At 44.3% G+C, this 19,457-nt stretch overlaps 1 protein-coding gene across 2 annotated transcripts in view; it reads left to right on the plus strand.

Annotated features, from left to right (window-relative positions):
* The window catches only part of SORL1 (sortilin related receptor 1), a 180,451-nt gene that overhangs the window by 152,352 nt on the left and 8,642 nt on the right, over positions 1–19,457 (plus strand). For both annotated transcript variants that reach the window (XM_023208488.3, XM_023208489.3), the window contains 10 exons: positions 1,062–1,174; positions 1,408–1,512; positions 2,313–2,385; positions 5,290–5,372; positions 6,935–7,031; positions 9,355–9,539; positions 13,224–13,343; positions 14,189–14,353; positions 15,453–15,627; positions 16,541–16,647. In XM_023208488.3, the coding sequence (XP_023064256.2) occupies positions 1,062–1,174; positions 1,408–1,512; positions 2,313–2,385; positions 5,290–5,372; positions 6,935–7,031; positions 9,355–9,539; positions 13,224–13,343; positions 14,189–14,353; positions 15,453–15,627; positions 16,541–16,647 (1,223 nt within the window). The remainder of the gene's footprint in view (positions 1–1,061; positions 1,175–1,407; positions 1,513–2,312; positions 2,386–5,289; positions 5,373–6,934; positions 7,032–9,354; positions 9,540–13,223; positions 13,344–14,188; positions 14,354–15,452; positions 15,628–16,540; positions 16,648–19,457) is intronic.

A 19,457-nucleotide genomic window follows, 5' to 3' on the forward strand; every position in this document is an offset into this window, starting at 1 on the left:
TAATTTAAGATTCTCTCCACCATTGTCCTCTTGCATTTTTTGTCTAGTTTCTACCTCTACCTTCCTTCTCTAGATATTTCCTAGTACTTGGTACTTGGGAGGTCATCGTCATTAAAATAGGAGGCATATCAGCAAATTTGTGGCTTTTTTTTTTTCCTTTTTGGAGACAAGGTCTCACTCTGGCACCCAGACTGGAGTGCGGTGGAGGCACAATCACTGCTCACTACCTCAGTCTCCCCAGGCACAGGTGCTTCTCCCGCCTCAGCCTCTCGCACTATAGGTGTGTGCCACCATGCTCAGCTAACTTTTTATATTTTTGTAGAGATGGGGTTTTGCCATGTTACCCAGCCTGGTCTTGAACTACTGAGCTCAAGCAATCCACCTGCTTCAGCCTCCCAAAATGTTGGGATTACAGATGTTAGCCACTGCGCCTGGCTTTGTGGCTAAGTTTTTAAGAAATTTACCAAATTTATGTGTCTAAGAGAGTTCCTCACCTCCTCCCTACTTCAAAGTAGTTGACATGAGCAACTGTCTGCTTGAATGTCATCTTTTTCCATTGCCTAAAGTATCTCGAATATGCTAGCACTAAACTCATTAAGGAGCCTGCTTTGAAGATGATCACATTCATTTGGATATAGAAATTCTGTGATGTTACAAAATTAGTCTTATTTTTTGGTAGTCATGCCCACAGTACTCTGTTTTTGTTGTACAAGAAGCAGAGGCAGCAGGTGCTGTCATTGACAATTAAGATCTGAGCATTGAATTCATAGGGTCAGTGGTGACTCAGCCTGCCCAAGTGATTCTATCCTTCAGGCCTTATGAGCCACAAATTTAGCACACACTCAACTAAGCCATGATGTGATGTGTGGACGGCACACCTTGCTGTTTGGAAGAAGAGGAAAAGTGTCTTGTCAGTGTGAAGACCAAGCTAGCGGCCTTTCTAGTGGATAGTCTCAGTGCCGGCTGTGGAGTCTTTCTTGTCCTTGTTCTAAGCCCAGGAAAATTCCTCTAGTTGGCCACTAGGCAGATGAGTTTTAACCTTGAGTTGACTCTTTTTCTAGTGCCAGATGCCCCTCGAAATCTCCAGCTGTCACTCCCCAGGGAAGCAGAAGGTGTGATTGTAGGCCACTGGGCTCCTCCCATCCACACCCATGGCCTCATCCGTGAGTACATTGTAAGTATCTTCCAGGAGTTGGCTGTATGTGCGTTGGGGGGGGGGCTAGGAGATTTCCGGATGTTCTGTATGAGTAGGGGTTGATTTGGTATAGCTTTGTAGGTGATGACCCATCTGTGAGAACATTCTGCTCCTCACCTTCTTTTCTCTCCTCCCACCTCCTTGCAAGGTATTAGGATGCCCTGGACCGTTGGTTCCCTTTCCTCACTTTTTTTTTTTTCTTCTCACTTTAGGTAGAGTACAGCAGGAGTGGTTCCAAGATGTGGGCCTCCCAGAGGGCTGCTAGTAACTTTACAGCAATCGAGAACTTACTGGTCAACACTCTATACACCGTCAGAGTGAGTGTCGCCATCCATTCCAGCCATCCACGCAGTCTTAGAACTGAGCGAAATTGCTGCTGTTTTGTGAGAACTCTCTACTCACCTTTATGAGATGCGTATTAGTCATCTGCAAAATACCCAACTTCTTGTCCTGGGACGGGGGAGCTCAGAGTTTCTTTCAGTCTCTTAAATGGACGCCACAGAGAGCTTGACGTCAGAATTTCTGTCGATAACGGGGCGTTTATGGGAATGCAGCTTCCCCTGCTTTTAACTCCGAAATTCTGCTAGCTTTCCAGCTCCTGTACTTTTGCACTCAGCTCTTCTCTGCTTATCTTTAGCTGCAGGATGATGCAGAGCTATGATAAGTAGTCTTTCGACACTGATTTTGTGAGGTTCTTATGAAATATATTTTTAGTATTTTTAGCAGAAAGAGATTTTGTGTAAAACATGTTTGCTAAGACCATTAAGTGTACACATTCGTGACTCTCACACTGATCATTTTGTCAGCACCCTTTTTATATATGTGTCTATTTATGAACACCCCCCGATACACCTGCCCTTTAGAAGAACCTTGATATTTGTCGATCAATAGACATTTCCTGATCTTAGGGCTGTCATAATGCCCTTTACCCAAGCTCCTTCCCTTGGGTATCTTGTCCTCTTATTTCAGATGCTGGCGCCTCTGAATATTCTGGATCACTCTGTATAAAATTTTTCCACCCTCACTGCCAAAATCTCAGCCCTTTAACTCATTCAGTATTCTTGCTGTGTGGTGTATTGCCTTTATTTCATACTAATACCCCCTCTGATTTGAAAAGGTGGCTGCGGTGACTAGTCGTGGAATAGGAAACTGGAGCGATTCTAAATGCATTACCACCATAAAAGGAAAAGGTAAATGATCCCAGCCTTTGCAGATTTAGAGAAAATATTATCGAAACCCTTTCAAATGACTTTCAGTATGACTGGAAAATGGAGAAGCGTAGGTTAGAAAAACGTCACACAAATTCCTTCTCCCCAGCACATGCACATTTCTGGGTGTCTCTGTAGTGCTTTAGATACACAGTCTTTTTGGGGTGACTGAGTGCGTTTTTCCTCCTACAACTGAGCATTTCTTCTAATGCAGACATACAAAGGGATTTCCAAAGGTCATCGTGCCCAGTCCTTTGTGAGTAGTCACAATATCTAAAAGAGAAGGAGTCCTTCCTTCTCGCAAAAGCCGAAGATGATTTTGTGCATGTTCATGTATGGTGTTTTAAAGAAAGCACCATGCTGAGTCTTGTTATTCTCCCAGTGGCACTGGCAAACTGTGTGTAGGTGGTTTTTTATCTTGTACTAGAGCTGATATTAGTAATAACTGATGGCTTGCCAAGGGCAGGACACTCTAGAGTGTTCACTGCTTTGCGTACATCAGCTCATCTAATTGAATAGTCAGAACAACTACAAAAAAAATAAGGAACTGGAATGAGGTTATGTCACTTGCCCCAGGACACACAATCAGTAAGTGACAGAGCTGGCACTGGAACCTGATCTGCCTGACTCCAAAGCCTGTGCTCTTAACCACTGTGCTCCATGCTTCCCTCTGGGCTGAGACACATGCGGCCTACTGGACCGCCCTGCTTGCCGGGGGTGGCGGGCTCAGCATCTTGCACGAGTGCCTCATGAGGGCAGAGATCTGGTCTGTTTTTCTCTACTCTATCACGGGCATCTAATAGAGACGAAGGAAATAATTGATGAATGAGTGAATCGAACCCGTTAAATGAAGGGTTCTGGCATACTTTGGGGGATGGACTACAACTCATTTTCCAGAGTGGTTTTCCCAACCTTAGCCTTGGCACTGGGGACTTGCATTTCTGGATTTCCAGGTATTAAAACCGGGTGGACACTGTGGCATGCAACAGGACTGGAAGATTTTACTTTAACCTAAGCCTGTGAGGAATAGGCTCTGGGTCATGGAGAGTCACTGTCTGGTCCCCTCTAAAATCTGGAGCCTTTGAGATCAGGGCCCAAGGCGGTCAAACATAGTGCCAGCAGATGGTCTTCGGAGCTGAATGCTTGCAGGTATTCGAGAAAGCCTGCTGAATTCACACTCTCCTAGAGTTTTTATTGTTTTATGACTTCTCTCTACAAAGTCTGTTTCAAAACACTGACCACACATACCAAGAAGAAAGGATGTTGGAAGATCAACCAAAAACATGTGAGGCACAAGTCGCAACCGCATTTGAAAATCTCAGTGGGTGGTTGCTTCTCTTTAACTTCTTTTCTGTGATTTGGATGAGTCTCAGCTCCTTGCATATATTTGGGCTAGGATTTATACAGAAGGCAGTTGTGTGCCACATCCACAAAGTGTTTGTTGTAAAATATCTGTGACCTGGTATCATAATCATATTTTAAGGCGAAGGACAAAGACAGCAGAGGCATCAGCCAGACGTGCCAGGTCAGTTGGTGAATGTAGCGGATTCGTAATGACAATGAGAAAAGCCACCATTCCCTGAGCACTTCTTATACACTAGCACCGTGCTATTGTTGCTCATGAACTGGTCTCTTATTAATCCTTATGAATCCTATGAGATAAGTATCCTTATCCTCATTGTGTAGCTGAGGAAACTGGGGTTTGGAGTGGATTGTGACTTGTCTGTGGCTGCCATGATTATAATTCAAGTCAGCTTTACCATATGCAGCATCTGCACTGTTTTGCTCTGTGTTGGCCGCCTGCAGCTTCCAATATCCTTTCTTCTTCCGGTTATTGAATTTTTCTGAAGTCGAGTTTTATGACGTGATTGATCATCTGGACAGACCTCTTCAGACTTTAACACATCTCTTTTGCCACCAAATCTTATCTGCTCCTTTGAGTCTCTCTTGCCCAGTCTATGGAAGGGGCGTATGTGCGGAGAGTCTAACATGCAAGTTGTCGTTTAAATAATATTTTCTGATCATATTGATCCGTTGAGCTCCTTTAGATCATGCTGGGCCGAGCACTGTCAGCCTTCTGGTGGGAAGAGCTTCCAGAGGACAAGCATGGCGCTCACTGGCTGAAGCGAGAGGGGTCCTTTCCTTGGCCACTTCTCCTTGGCCCATTAACTCTCAGCTTGAGCTCTGGTCTTTTTGAGAGCACCGGTTGGTTTCTAGTTGTTTAGTTGGCCATATGTGAGGCTATATTGGAAAGGAAGAGAAAGAGAGTATCAGTTGAGTGCCAGGCACCATACATACATTATTTTCGTTAACCTTCCCAGCTCTGTGAAATGCAGATAACGTCTCTCGGCTCCAGGAAGATAAGTAGCTTGCCCAGGTTACACAGCTACCAGAACCGGAATTCGTATCTGTCCTCCTCACTCGAGTTTGCCAGATTCCAGAGGCCACATTCTTTTCATTTTGCTACACGCACATCTACCATTTATGATTTACCCCATTGTCAGCCTTCCAAAAGGACTTGAGATTGGTGGGACTTCGTTAGTGCCAAGTGCGATGCCACTCGCGGTGAATGATCCCTGTGCCTTTAAGAACGAAGCTGAAGCTGGGCTGTTTTGGGACCTTTACAAAATGGAACTTTTCTGCCTGACCTAATTGCCAGGATAGCTGACTGAGCCAAGATAGTTTTGTGTTCACCAAGCAACTGTGGACCAACCTTAGCTTCAGGAAAACAGTGGTAAAAAACATAGATGAGGAACACTGCCAAAGAAATACCCTTTCTTCCCCGACTGAAAGATGGCTTTGTCCGTTGAGTTGGAAACTGTTAAGTCCTGCCTTCCTCGCTTTCCATCACGTGGCTTCTGGTTTTGAATTCCTTTTTGTTTTCAGTGATCCCACGACCAGATATCCACGTTGACAGCTATGGTGAAAATTATCTAAGCTTCACCCTGACCACGGAGAGTGATATCAAGGTAATGTGGGAATTTCAAACCAGCAGCTGGATGGGGCTTTATTTTGTATGGGAACTGAAAGGACATAGCACAGTAAGGCTGACAAAACAAAAACAAAAGCAAAAACAAAACAAAACGAACGGCTAGATCTAGTGAAGCTAAAATACCAGAACTAGGTGGTTCCTTCCCCCCACGAAGAACAACTTGAGTCTTCGCATGTAATTATTCTGCCTCAGCCTGGTGCCTTTTTTTCCTTAACCATATAATTAAACGGTTCACAGCTACAGTGCAAATAAAGAGTTGGTGTTAACAGAATATGTATGCCCTGTAATTTTCAGCTTTATTGGATTTCCTGGTGCTAAGCGCTAATGCTGAGGCACTCACAGTGGAAGAACAACCTTCTTGTGGGAGAGTTGGATACCTTGGAAACATACTCGCTTTCCATCCACCTAAGATCTTCCTCTTCCAGCACCGCCCTCGCTTCTATTGGCCCTCTGCATAGCCGACTTCACCATTGTTATCTGTGCCCATGTGGTTCCTCAAGCTGAAATCCACTTTCCATAGTGTTCCTTCTTATCTGTCCCTCCTCACAGCCTCTCCATTGATGAAGTTGTGTTGGGACAAGCAGCGTTCAGAGTCCTTGTGCCATTTACTTAACTACCATTTAGTGTCATACCCTTAGCTTCAGAATGGGTTGATACAAGAAATGATCTTGGCCGGGCGTGGTGGCTCATGCCTGTAATCGCAGCACTTTGGGAGGCTGAGGCAGATGGATCACCTGAGGTCGGGAGTTTGAGACCAGCCTGGACAACATGGTGAAACCCGTCTCTACTAAAAATACAAAAATTAGCCGGGTGTGGTGGTGCGTGCCTGTAATCCCACTACTTGGAGGCTGGGGCAGGAGAATTGCTTGAACCTGGGAGATGGAAGCTGCAGTGAGTCAAGATCATGCCACTGCAGTCCAGCTTGGGCAACAGAGTGAGACTCTGTCTCAAAAAAAAAAAAAGAAAAAGAAATGGCCTTATGTGGTTCTTGTCTTGTAGTCTTTGATCTTGAAAATATTTTTGTTTGTTTGTTGTCCCATATTTAAAGATCTTTAGATCAAATCCTTTTGTGAGCCCAGGACTTGGAAAAGGTCATCTTTCCTGATGGGTGGATGTATTTTCTGTAGTTAGACGGTGAGATCTAACCAGCCTGTTTTGGGTGGATTGGCCTCATGGCCTTGACTGCAAGGATTTAGCCTTAATTTCCATAGCCTAGTTATCTTTCCAATGTTTCCTCTTTCTACCTTTATTAATTGTTTATTATTCTTTTATTCTTCATTCACTTTTTTGTTGCATCGAATTTATAAATTAAACATGGTCTGCTGTTTGTTTTTAGAAGTAGGTAGAGTATAACTAAATATTAGCTGATGGTAGCACAAATAGAACCTGTTTAAAAATTTTAAAAAACAACCTGTTCAGTGTAAGAAGTGAGATACCCAAGGAAACAGCAGAAAAGAGGTGTATTTTTAATCCTGCCTTTTGTATTTGGTGTGCCACATGACTAGCTGTTCATCTAACATGCTTCTTGGTTCTTGGCAGGTGAATGGCTATGTGGTGAACCTTTTCTGGGCATTCGATACCCACAAGCAAGAGAGGAGAACTTTGAACTTCCGAGGAAGCATATTGTCACACAAAGGTAACACGCTGGTGCTGGTCAGTGTGTGAGCAGGAAGGAGTAAGGCTGGACCGACGCCTTCCCGCCATAGAGCTTGATTGGGGGTGCCAGGGAACGGGAGTTATTCTCTGGAAGCTGTTCTGCATTGACAGGTTCTTATGCATTGAAGATCCTGTAAGTGTGCTGCTGATCCTAGGCAGAGGGATTCACTCGGCGGCCTCTCAAGCCCTCCTTCAACCTCATGACCCTTAGTGGAAGTTGGGGGCCATAAGGAGGAAAATTGGACAGAGGCAAGACTAATTCTCTGCAGATGAGTTTTGATTTCCAAAATAAAGAGTTCTTAGATGTAGACAGTTTCCTGTCTCTCTTTTCTGTTCCGTTGCTAATGAGAGACAGCAGAAGGCCTTATGCATAACTGGCGTTCAGTAAATATATGTTGCCTGGAGGAATGAACAAAAAGTAAAGGAGGAGTGGTCCAGTCCTTGTTACATATGTACCAGCAGCAAGTCTCAGCTACAATTCCTCTATCTAAACACGTGCTACAGGATGGATTTTAATTTATTTCTAAGTGGCAAAAGCTGCCCGTGATTGTTAAGAATGACTTAGGAGTCTCTTCCTGTCTCCGTCTTCTAGGCATGAAGTACTTTCAGTCATGTTTTTATTTAGTCCTTGTCATAGCCTTATAAAATAGAGACTACAAATGTTCTATTGTTACTTTTTTTTTTTAACTGGACGTCTACAAGGTGCCTGAGGAGGTTGTTATTGGTACTCTTGCACATTGAGCACCTACCATGTGCAGGCATTTACATAGGCATTCTATGCATATTATTTACATAACCCCAAGTATAATTCAATGAGATATGCCTGCTTTACAGAGGCAAAACTGAAGTCGAAAGAATAAGTCATACTCTCAGATGGTGGCAGAGCCAGGACTGGAACCCACATCTTTCTAACTGCAAAGCCTATGATCTCATGGCCTCAGTGTTGCCCCAGTAGAAACTGGCAGAGTCAGGAGCAGAAGTCTTAACTAGCTGTTGTCTGAAATCTATTAGGGCTAGTGCCATGCTAGGCATTATGCCAAGCACTTTATAAGCATTTTCTTTTTTTTCTCCCTGTAAGCCAGCAGCTGCTGTAAGTGCTGTTATTTTTTTCTCCATCTCACCAACAAGGAAATAGAGAGTTTAAATACTTTATCCAAGGTTATACAACCACAAAGTATAGAGTCAGGCCTTAAACCCCAGTCCTTCTGATTCCAAAGTCTATCCTGTTAGCGTAGCCTCTCCCTTCTCACTTTTCTTTTAGTTTTATTTATTTATTTATTTGAGATGGAGTCTGGCTCGGCCGCTCAGGCTGGAGTGCAGTGGCGCGATCTCGGCTCACTGCAAGCTCCACCTCCTGGCTTCACGCCATTCTCCTGCCTCAGCCTCCCGAGTAACTGGGACTACAGGCGCCCGCCACCACGCCCAGCTAATTTTTTGTATTTTTAGTACAGACGGGGTTTCACCGTGTTAGCCAGGGTGGTCTCGATCTTCTGACCTCGTGATCCACCTGCGTCAGCCTCCCAAAGTTCTGGAATTACAGGCGTGAGCCACCGCACCCGGCTTCTTTTAGTTTTAATAGCCTTTCCTCTGATTAGAAAGGGGATACATATTTGTTTCAGAAAATTGAGAGAACAAAAAGAGTGTAATGAAAATTAAAATTGCCTGTAATTTCATTTTTACATTTCAAATGTATTCTAATATATTTTTCCGTGGATTGATCTCTATGTCTTTTTTATAAAATCAGAATAATGCCATATATAGTGTTATATCCCACCCTTTTCACTTAACATACAATTGTGAGAATTTTCCAGTGTCATCAAATATTTTTGAAACAACTTTTAGTGCCTTCACAGTAGTTCATGGAATGCACATTATTTAATTATTATCCTGTTACCGGACAATCAAATTACATTCAGTTTTTTCCTATTGTAACACTGTGATGTGAATCCTTATTAAACATACTTTCGAGTCTTTCTCTGACTTCATAGGATAACTGGATTGAAGGGTGTGATTTTCAAGGTTCCTGTTATACAAGGCCAGATGGCTTCCAGGAGCATTGTACCAACCCATATCCATGGATGGGCAGCTTTAAGGAAATTACCCAGTGCCTGTGCAGTGTGTTATGTACAGTCATCATCAGTGCATAAATGTTGAATGAATTTGTCATCTAATGACAGTCCTACACTACATGGGACTCATTTAAATTGAGAGATTACTATTTTTTTAAGAAGTGTGTGTACCAAGACACATTCTTGACTGACACCCCCAGCTTCCTCCTGGAATCTCCTTTCCTGTTTTCACAGTTGGCAATCTGACAGCTCATACGTCCTATGAGATTTCTGCCTGGGCCAAGACTGACTTGGGGGATAGCCCTCTGGCATTTGAGCATGTCATGACCAGAGGGGTTCGCCCACCTGCACCTAGCCTCAAGGCCAAAGCCATCAACCAGACTGCAGTGGAATGTACCTGGACCGGCCCCCGGAATGTGGTGAGTCAGCCAGAATGACCATCACAAAGTGAGTGTGGACTGTCTCCTAATGCTGCGCCACCACACAACTCCAGGGCTTTTCTGTCTTTTGCGAATGTTCCAGTGTCCCTGCTGCACTCGGATATAGGCCTTTCTTTTTCCTTTGTTTTCGTATGTGCATTATGATTCACTATGATCAGATCTGTGCTCCTTTTTGAGTCTAGTGTTTCACTTTCCTCTCCTCCCCAGTGTGTCCCCTTTGCTTTTAGGTCAACCGTCCCAAGGCTCTTGGCACATTCATCCCCCTCTTGCCTCTCTGTACTTGGCTTATGCCCTTTCTCCTCCTTGGAGTCCTTCCCTCCTCCTGCTATGCAAGAAAATCCTCCCTTCTATAGTTGATCTCTTTCCCTATGAACTCCTTCTATATTTATAGTTGGTTCCATATAGCGTGATATTTCATTAAATACAGCCTTACCCTATTTGATAATTTCTGTCTGTTACTCTTATCTTCCTAACTATTTTGTAAGTTCCTTGAAGGGAAGGATTGTTTTCTGGATTTTCTCAATGGAAAAGCATATAGAAGTAAATTTATCATCAGGAATTAGTAAGTCCTTAGTGATGAGCGGAGGAACTAGCCTAGGTCTGGTCTTCTGAGGATATCTTCAGTGTGCATTTGGCACAGGGCTGATTTATAGGGAAACAACCAAAGTTTGTAAGTAATTCTCTATAAAATCAGTGAAGAAGAAGGAAGGAGAAGTTAAAGTTTACTGAGCAGCCAGTATGTGCCAGAAACAGTACAAAACCCGATAAACTCATGTTCCCCCTTATTCCTTTCATTGGTTCTGTGGGTAAATATTCCCATTTTGCCAGCGAGGAAACTAAGGCTCAGTGAGGCTAAGTAACTTGCTAGAGTTAAAGCTCTCACAAGCAGTAGACTGAGTTTCAGTTCAAGTCTGGCTAATTTAACAGCCACCTGATGCTGAGGCAGGGACAGTGATGAGAAGCCCTGACCCATCCCTGGAGCTCTCTTTTACCTGGAAGTTGAGTCTACTCACAAAGCACCCTTTCTTTCCATTTATATACCCTGCAGCACGTGACTGCCTCATCACCCCCAACTATCTGTCCAGAGTAGGGCAATTGCACAGAACACTGAAGCCTGACTTGATTAAGGGTCTCTAAGTGTGCATGAAGTTGGAGGAGCCTTCCTGCACCTCATCCCAGCTCATGCACTGGTCACACTAAAGGTGGCTTTCAGAGATGAGCGTGCAAATGAGGTCACCTGTAGGAAGCTCTCTGTTTCTGCCCCGCTTTAGTTCACTGAGGACCCTGACAGTTCTCATGGTTTTCCTGTCTACTGTGAGAAGTGCCATTGTCACTGTGCATGTGGGGAACCTCTCATCCCTTGGCTCCCATAGCTCTGTGGACCCCTTTCCTCTCCAGAGACACCTCATCCAGGGCGGTCACCAGCCTTGTCCTCGGTGATGTCATCCTACCTCTGTACTCTAAGCCCCCACTTGGCCTACTCCCACCTCATGCTTTGCAGCTCCATTTGCATTTGCTTTGGGATTCCTTTGAATCCCTCAGCGCTTCTCTTTCCTACATCCTCCCAGGCGATCACCATCTTCAGTTTCCCTTCCTCTTTCTCTGTCTGTGCTCTCCCATCTGTCCTTTTTCAGCTATCGAAAAAAAAAAAAAAAAAGAGTCAAACTCTGTAAATTATATGACAATATTTATTCTGAGCCAAATATGAGTGACCATGGCCCGTGACACAGCCCTCAGGAGGTCCTGAGAACATGTGCCCAAGGTGGCCGGGATGCAGCTTGGTTTTACACATTTTAGGGAGGCGTGAGACTTTAATCGAATACATTTAGAAGATACACTGGTTTGATCCAGAAAGACAGGACAACTCAAAGTGTGCGTGAGGAAGGTGGGGTTCCAGACTACAGGTAAATTTAAACATTTTCTGGTTGTCATCTGGTTGAGTTTGTCTGAAGACCTGAGATCAACAGAAAGGAAATGTTTAGGTTAAGATAAAAGATTGTGGAGACCAAGGTTGTTTTGAAGTCTTTTAGTGGCTGCCCTTAGGGGAAATAGATGACAAATGTAGATCTTTAAAAGGTGCAAGACTTTTAGTTAATGTCTTTAGGATTGGGAGAGCCTGGAAGAAAAAGATCTAGCTATGTAAATAGAGATTCTTTATAGATGCGAATTTCCCCCCACAAAGGACAGCTTTGCAGGGCCATTTCAAGCTATGACAAAGAAACATGTTTTGGGGTAAAATATTTTGATTTTCTTCCTTGTCTCATGATGCTATGCCAGGGTCAAGTTGGAAAGTAAGTCCAATATATAGGATGAAATAAAACCCATCTGATGAGAATTGATGGTTTGTAGGGCGTGACTCCCCAGACCCCTCAGATAGGAATTTGGGCAAGATTTTAAAAATCAGAGCTTAGTCCTCACAGCTGCTGAGCAGTGTTGGAGAAAGTCACCCTGTTGCCTGGGACTTGGAAATCCCTTTGTGGATCCCTGCTCGGTTCCCGCTCATCCCATGGATCCTGCAGCTCCTACAGTTCTCTTCAAGCCCCTGTCTTACCTGTGCACATAACTCTTGGAGAAAATCCTCTCTGATTCTGCCTTACATAGAAAGCTGCCTCAGCTCCCACCCTCCAGTTATAAACTCCCTCGGCTTCCACTTTCTGCCGTAAGCTTCATCCCATTCCCACTTCCCTGCTTGAAACTCCCTCGGCTTCCAATGTTTAGCAGCTAGGACTAAGCAGGGATGCATAGAGCAGAGGAAGTGACAGTAACAGTGGCTTTGAACAGTTTGTTTCCTCTCGTAATTGAAAGAAGCTTAGAGTTGAGCAGTGCAGGGCTTCTGTCAGAGCAGCACGATTTGATCGGGCACCCGAGCCCCGTCATCTCCAGCCTGTGACATGCGTCTTCAAGCTTACCTCATGGTGCGGGGCTGCAGTCATGATCTGTATTCCAGGCAGCCGGAGCGCAGGAAGAAGGGCTCCTCCCTCTGTTGTAATGAGCCCTCCTACAGCTTTCCGTGTGACACTTCTGCATCTCAGTGGCTGGAAGCTCCTTGTCTAGCCTCTCCTAGCTTAGGGAGGTGCGCAGTGTAGACTTTTTCTAGGCAGCAATTCTCAGTAAGTACCAGGGTTCTGAGGAAGAAAGGGAGGATGGGTCCCTGCTGGGCAGCAAGCAGTGTCTGCCTTCCTTCCCTCCCTCCACATACTTGCTGGGGTGTTCGCATCTACTCTGCAAGCTCCCATGACTTTCCTTCCCACTCAGCACATCCCCTTGGAGCCCACGTCCGTGCTGCCAATGGTAGAATGACACCCCCTCTTTAATAGCGCCGCCGGTTCCCTGGCTCATCATGTGGGTTTCTGGTGTAGCATCTAACGCTCTGTGTTTGCCACTTGTTATTTCTAATTATGTATGTTTTTCTTCTCTGCCCGCCTCTCCTCCAGAATGAGCTCTTTGAGGACAGAGACCACATCATATTTATTTTTGTAGCTCTACATACAGTGCCTGGCCCAAGTGCCTTCTCTGTAAATGCTGTAAATGTAATAAATGTTGAATGAAAACTTCTCTCTGAGCTCCTTTGAAGCAGTTCCAGGGTCTTAAATTGGGGGTTTCAAGGAAATGAGGTCATTGGCCCGTGAGCTGATGTCCTCTTCCATTCTCTGCTTTTACCAGATTTATGGTATTTTCTATGCCACGTCCTTTCTTGACCTCTATCGCAACCCGAAGAGCTTGACTACTTCACTCCACAATAAGACGGTCATTGTTAGTAAGGATGAGCAGTATTTGTTTCTGGTAAGTTTCTTGTACCATTTCAGTTTTTTAAGGGATGTCTTAAGTCCTGGGCTCTGGGCTCAACCCAGGACCTGAGGAGCTCGCACACCTGGACTCCAGGATCGATGTGTGTGACCAGAGGCAACTTCCTCTTCTTCATAAGCATCATCGGGTACTTGCTTGAAATACAGAATGAATGGTGCCACTCCGTTACGGCGGATTGATAACTTGACAGATGATCACAAATATAGATAAATCAAAAACTTTTATCAGGTTCCACTTCTAGGAATTCAGTCTACATACTTTTATGTGTGTGCCGAGATATATGTAGAAAGATACTTGGTACATTATTATTACTTATGATAGCAAAAGATGTGATGCAACCTAAATGTCTATGAAGAGAGGACTGGTTAAACATATTGTGATTTATTCATGCAATGGAGTACAGGGCAGCCATTCATAAGAACTATGACAACTCTAAATGTACTGATATGGAAAAGTCTCTAAGCTATCTTATTATGTGAAAGAAGCCACGAGCATAATATGTGTGCCATTTTCTCAGTTGTATAAAAAATATTTGAGGAAGATAGGCTACATATACACATGCATATATGTGTAAGGATACATGTATATACGTGTCCGTGCTCATATATGCATAGGGCATTTCTGGAAGGAAGCACAAAGACTCTTACCAGTGGTACCCCTTGGAAAATGATCTGGGGTAGGTGGGAAATTACTTTATATTTTATGTTGTTTTCTACTAACTGAATGTTAATTGTTGTCATTATTTTGTTGAAAAAATACTTTAATAAAGATTGCATAAGGCCATGATATATTTTTTTCCTATGTGTGTGCTTGGGCTTTAGGTCCGGGTGGTGGTACCCTACCAGGGGCCATCGTCTGACTACGTTGTAGTGAAGATGATTCCGGACAGCCGGCTTCCGCCCCGTCACCTGCATGTGGTTCATACGGGCAAAACCTCCGTGGTCGTCAAATGGGAATCACCGTATGACTCTCCTGACCAGGACTTGGTGAGTGGGCCGGGCTTCCAGGCCTCTGTGTTTATTCTTGGCATGGTTAGGGTGGGGTGGGATGGAAGGGGGCCCCCTAATGGGGCAAGAAACACAGGCCTGGTTTCTGGCGCTCAGCAGAAGGTCTCTCCCATTTCTGTCTGGCCAAAGATGGGGTCTGTATAGGGACCTCTTCTTAACTGGCACGTCTCCATTATTCCCAGCTACCATTTTGGATTGTCCCTCTTTCTTCTCTGCTGCTCACATTTCCTTCCCTGAGCCTCTCACACAGGGATTAGCAAACAAAGGTCTGCAGGCCAAACACAGCCCCTTGCCTATTTTTTTTTAAATAAAGTTTTTGTGCAATGATCAGCAGAGTTGTTGTGGTGGAGACTCTCTGGGCCTCAACGCCTGCAGTATTACTGTGCGTGGACCCTTACAAAAAGTTTCTGACCCCTCTTTAAAAGGAGTATTGATCCTAAACAAAACAAAACCAAAAAACTCCCATTTTTTCCTTGCTCTGGGCTGCTCTGCCCTCTGCCCTCTCTCCACTCCCCTTCATCCAGCAGTGGTTGGTTTAAAATGTTTGGTTGCTAATACTCCTCTCAACTCTCCACTTCTTTGTTATGATTGAATTTCCTGTGCTTACTATATGCCCTGTTATTTTCCCTTGCCCCCATATACCTAGAAGCAGCCTGGGAGAAAGTAAGTAGATCCTTGCCCTTTAGAGCCAGGATTGAACACTTTGGTTCATTCTCTCTCCACCAACAACATCCATGAACTATTGCAGTGTTGGAGATATGGAAGTTGAGTACTGACTTTGGATGTGCTTGCTTATTCCAGCCTACCTGCTGATGCCACGATAAACGTGGCCTTCCCTAGAGGGCTAAAAAAAATTTAATTGATAACTCTATGTGCGATTCTATGAGTGAATAGTTATTTTAAGATTGGACCTGGTCACTCCAAAGGCTTTCCAAAGAATGGAGTCAGAGTTCGGGACTCAAACTATGGTTGCTGTGGGTCACAGCTATTAATATACTGCATTGTCCACCATTGAACTACAAAGAGTAAAAACTGTCAGCTTTCTGATTGTCATTCAGATGTTCTTTTTCGGTCCTAGTTGTATGCAATTGCAGTTAAAGATCTAATAAGAAAGACTGACAGGAGCTACAAAGTAAAATCCCGTAACAGTACTGTGGAATACACCCTTAGCAAGTTGGAACCTGGTGGGAAATACCACATCATTGTCCAGCTGGGGAACATGAGCAAAGATGCCAGCATCAAAATTACCACAGGTAAGTGGGAGAGAGGTCAGAGGTCTCCTCGCACAGCCAAGTGCGCACAGTGCTGTGCCGCTAGACCTCCGGACGCAGACTTCCCATTAGGAGTTTCACAGGAAGTGCAAACGCTGCCTTCAGTATCCCCACAGGGGCAGCGCAGTGCAGAGGCTCCAGTGTCTGGGCTGCGGCGGGGTGGCCAGGCCACCGGGGGCTGGGGAGTGGCTATCGTTTTCTATATTTGCTAAGCCTTTTTAACTCCCCTCACTTGTTTTGATATTACTAAAGGAAAAGAGGGGAGGGATGCCCAAGAGAGGAAATAAAACCGAATAGTTACCACGATGTAGCTGAAGATCTGAATGACAGGTTCTCAGTGGTCCGTTGTGGGAGTCTGACATGTCGAAATGGAGGGAGACCCATAGCCGGGCAGTGGATCAAAGGGCAGTCAGGCTCAATTCAGAAAGCTAGTAGTAAGCTCAGTTGCTCAGACAGCAGGTATTATTGGGAGTTTTGATACTGGGTAATAGAGGCCCAGCCCCATTTATGCTAGTGGCATGCAGTGGGCCCAGGCCATGAGCCATCGTCACTCCGGTGTCCTGTTTTCAGACGGAACTCCTTATGCCATCCCATTCCTTCCTCACCACCCCTCTAACCCACCCCGTTTGTTTTTGTACACCCTTGGGTACAAGGGCTATTAAATTAAGTATTGTCCAAATTTCTTGCCTAAAGATGTTATAACAATAACAAAGAGATGCCAATTAAAGAATATCTACCATGTGCTAGGTTCTGTACTCAGCAGTCTATATGTTTTATTTTTTCTATAATCCAGCCCTCCAAGGCTAGCATTATTTAATCCCTCTTTGACAGACAAGAAAATGGAGTTTCAAATGTATATCCACTAACTGCATCCCATTTCATCTTTAATTTTCAGTTTCATTATCAGCACCTGATGCCTTAAAAATCATAACAGAAAATGACCATGTTCTTCTGTTTTGGAAAAGCCTGGGTTTAAAGGAAAAACATTTTAATGAAAGTAGGGTAAGTTCCTCCCTCATTCTCAGTGACTTTGGAAATTTAATTGAAATGCTGTTTCAGAGATGAGCTCGTTAACAGCCTGCTGGCATAGATAGTGTAAAAAAAAAAAAAAAAAGAAAGAAAAAGAATAGGACATGGACATGAACTTGAGAATTAAAGGACCATTTTCGATGGGATTGCTAATTAGTGAAATGTTTATATTGCCCATTAAAGATGAGAATCTCTGCACTAAGCGCTTTTCAATCCTGACTTGTCTTCCTCTGAAGAAAGAGAAATGGGCTGGAGGCCATGCTGTGCTTCCCGCAGAAGCTGCTGCTGGGCTGGGGCTCAGGGTGTCAAACCAGGAGCCCCGCCTATTCCACACTCACTGAGGGCGGGACTGTGGCTTCAGTACCAGGAGCTGAGCTGCATTCTCAGCCTGGCATCTCAGCACTCTCTTCCCAGAGAAATTATAGGGAGCAGGAGGTACTTGAAGATACCATGCTGACTTATGAAGAACACCTTGGTTTTGTTTGGTTTTGCTATTGGTAGGCCAATATGATATTCACAGCAGAAGACAGGGGAAGGGGAGTGAGACCTGGGAGTAGATTTACCACCCAAAGGTGGACAGATTCTTGAGTAAAGCTGGGTTGGCTCCAGTGACAGCAAAGCCTTAGCTAAATAGGAATGTGATGAATCAACTATGGCTACCTGGAGATGCAGCATAGGCAAAGAGCCATGGGTTCTAAATAGTCACCATGCAGTGCCAAAGCAAAGTGAAATGAAAGTTGGAAAATTCTCACCACACACTCTGTGAGAGTTCTCGTAACTCTTGCAACTATGATATCTAAATGGCTAATATCCTTAAATATAAGGAAAGCTTTCAAGTAAATTCACAACAGAAATATTCTAATTTTGAAGAAGGTACATGTAACAAAGCAGAAAATTCCAGCAGCAGTAAGCAAAAGGAGAAAAGTTCAACCTCAACCTCACCAGTAATGTAAAGAACAAAGAGGTAGCCCTGTCATGTTAAATTGGTAAAGATTTGCAGGGAAGAATATAACCGGTATGGATAATAGTTAGGGAAGTAAACATTCTGTGAATATAAATTGGTTCAACCTTAAGTAAGGCTCTTGGGTAATATCTATCAAAAATGTTAAAAGTGTTCACAGCCATTGATCTGGGAGTTGTAGGATTTTACTCTAAAGAAACAATGTGCCTGAAGAATTTATGTACAGTATTTATGACAGCAAGAAAGAGGAAATGGCCGAAATGCCAAACAGAAGAGGATGGGTTAAATAATGTGTGAGTGGTTGATGTTGTGTAATCTAAATTATTTTCTTTATAACCTTTATGTATTTTACAAATGATCGACACCAAATATATATTAGGTGGAAGGTAGTAACTGCTAGCTTATAGAAAAGAATGTGGGGATGAGATTCCAGGCAGGTATTGGGAATCCCAGTTCGGCAGCCAGTCGCCAGTAGGGGATCCTTCCTGGGTGGCTGGAGCCCGGCTCTTAGGTTGAGATTCTAGGTTAGTATTTCGTTCCTAGTGGAGGGTGTGGCATAGGCAGAGCATGTCCTTCTTCCCTTCCCCTGACAAGGAGTTCAAAGAATTATATTAGTCCGTTTCCATGGTGCTAATAAAGACATACCCGAGCCTGGGTAATTTATAAATGAAAGAGGTTTAATTGACTCACATTACCACATGGCTGCGGCGGCCTCTCCATCATGATGGAGGGCCAAGAGGAGCAAAGCCACATCTTACATGGCGGCAGACAAAGAGAATGAGAGCCAAGTGAAAGGGGAAACTTCTTATCAAACCATCAGATCTCGTGAGACTATTCACGACCATGAGAACAGTATAGGGAAAACCACACCCATGATTCAATTATCTCTCACCGGGTCCCTCCCACAACACCTGAGAATTGTGGGAGCTAGAATTTAAGATGAGATTTGGGTGTGGACACAGCCAAACCACATCAAGAATAGACAGGTCAGTGGTGTTGGGATCAAGAGACTGTGATTATGCAAGAGGGCCCAATATGTGGCTAGAGATAAGGGATGGAGTCTTTTCAGGGGGATGGTGGAGAGTGTCAGTAGCTTTGACACTGGAATAGTTGGGGATCAGCAGAGAAGTCAGGTTGTCAGCCCTCATCCCAGCTAGCATCCTGGGCCAGGCCTGTCCCAAGGGTGACTTTTCCCAGCACCGGAGTCCAGAGCTCTAACTAGGAAGACATTTCATCCTCTCCTCCAGTGAATAGGGGCCTGAACTTATTTCAAGGCCAGGTTGTTGGGGAGCTGAGATCAGCTCAGGAGGAGCTAGAAAGCAAGGAGACAGGAAGTGAGCCGACAAGGTCATTCCTACATATTGTTCTGGGGACAAATGTCCTGTCTTTTCTAATTGCAAGTTCCCCTTTCTCACCCCATTGCTGGAGTCCACTGCGACCTGGATTTATTATTAGTCAAATCCCATTACGGCAACCTGTTCAGATTCTTGGTGGCATTTAATATTGCTGGAGACAGGCAGACTGCTGAGCACAACTCTGAGTGTGGCTTTGTTAAAATGACTTTCCTGAGGGCCACAGTTCTCATTTCCACAGTATAGCTTGTAAGTGGGGGGCGGGGGGGGGGGGGGGGGGGCAGTTATTTGAGACATTGGAGATGAGCAAATTTTCATTTTCTGAATCCAGTATCTCAGTGGTAAAGTAAAAAGAACAAGGAGATACCCAGAGCACTTTAGCATCTATAGCAGCCCACAGTGAGGAGCTCACATAAAGCTGGAACCAGTAATCAACTAGGCTGTCAGTTTCCATATTTGACTTCCTGACC

This window comes from Piliocolobus tephrosceles, chromosome 13 (genome assembly GCF_002776525.5).
Source record: "Piliocolobus tephrosceles isolate RC106 chromosome 13, ASM277652v3, whole genome shotgun sequence".
Taxonomy (NCBI): domain Eukaryota; kingdom Metazoa; phylum Chordata; class Mammalia; order Primates; family Cercopithecidae; genus Piliocolobus; species Piliocolobus tephrosceles.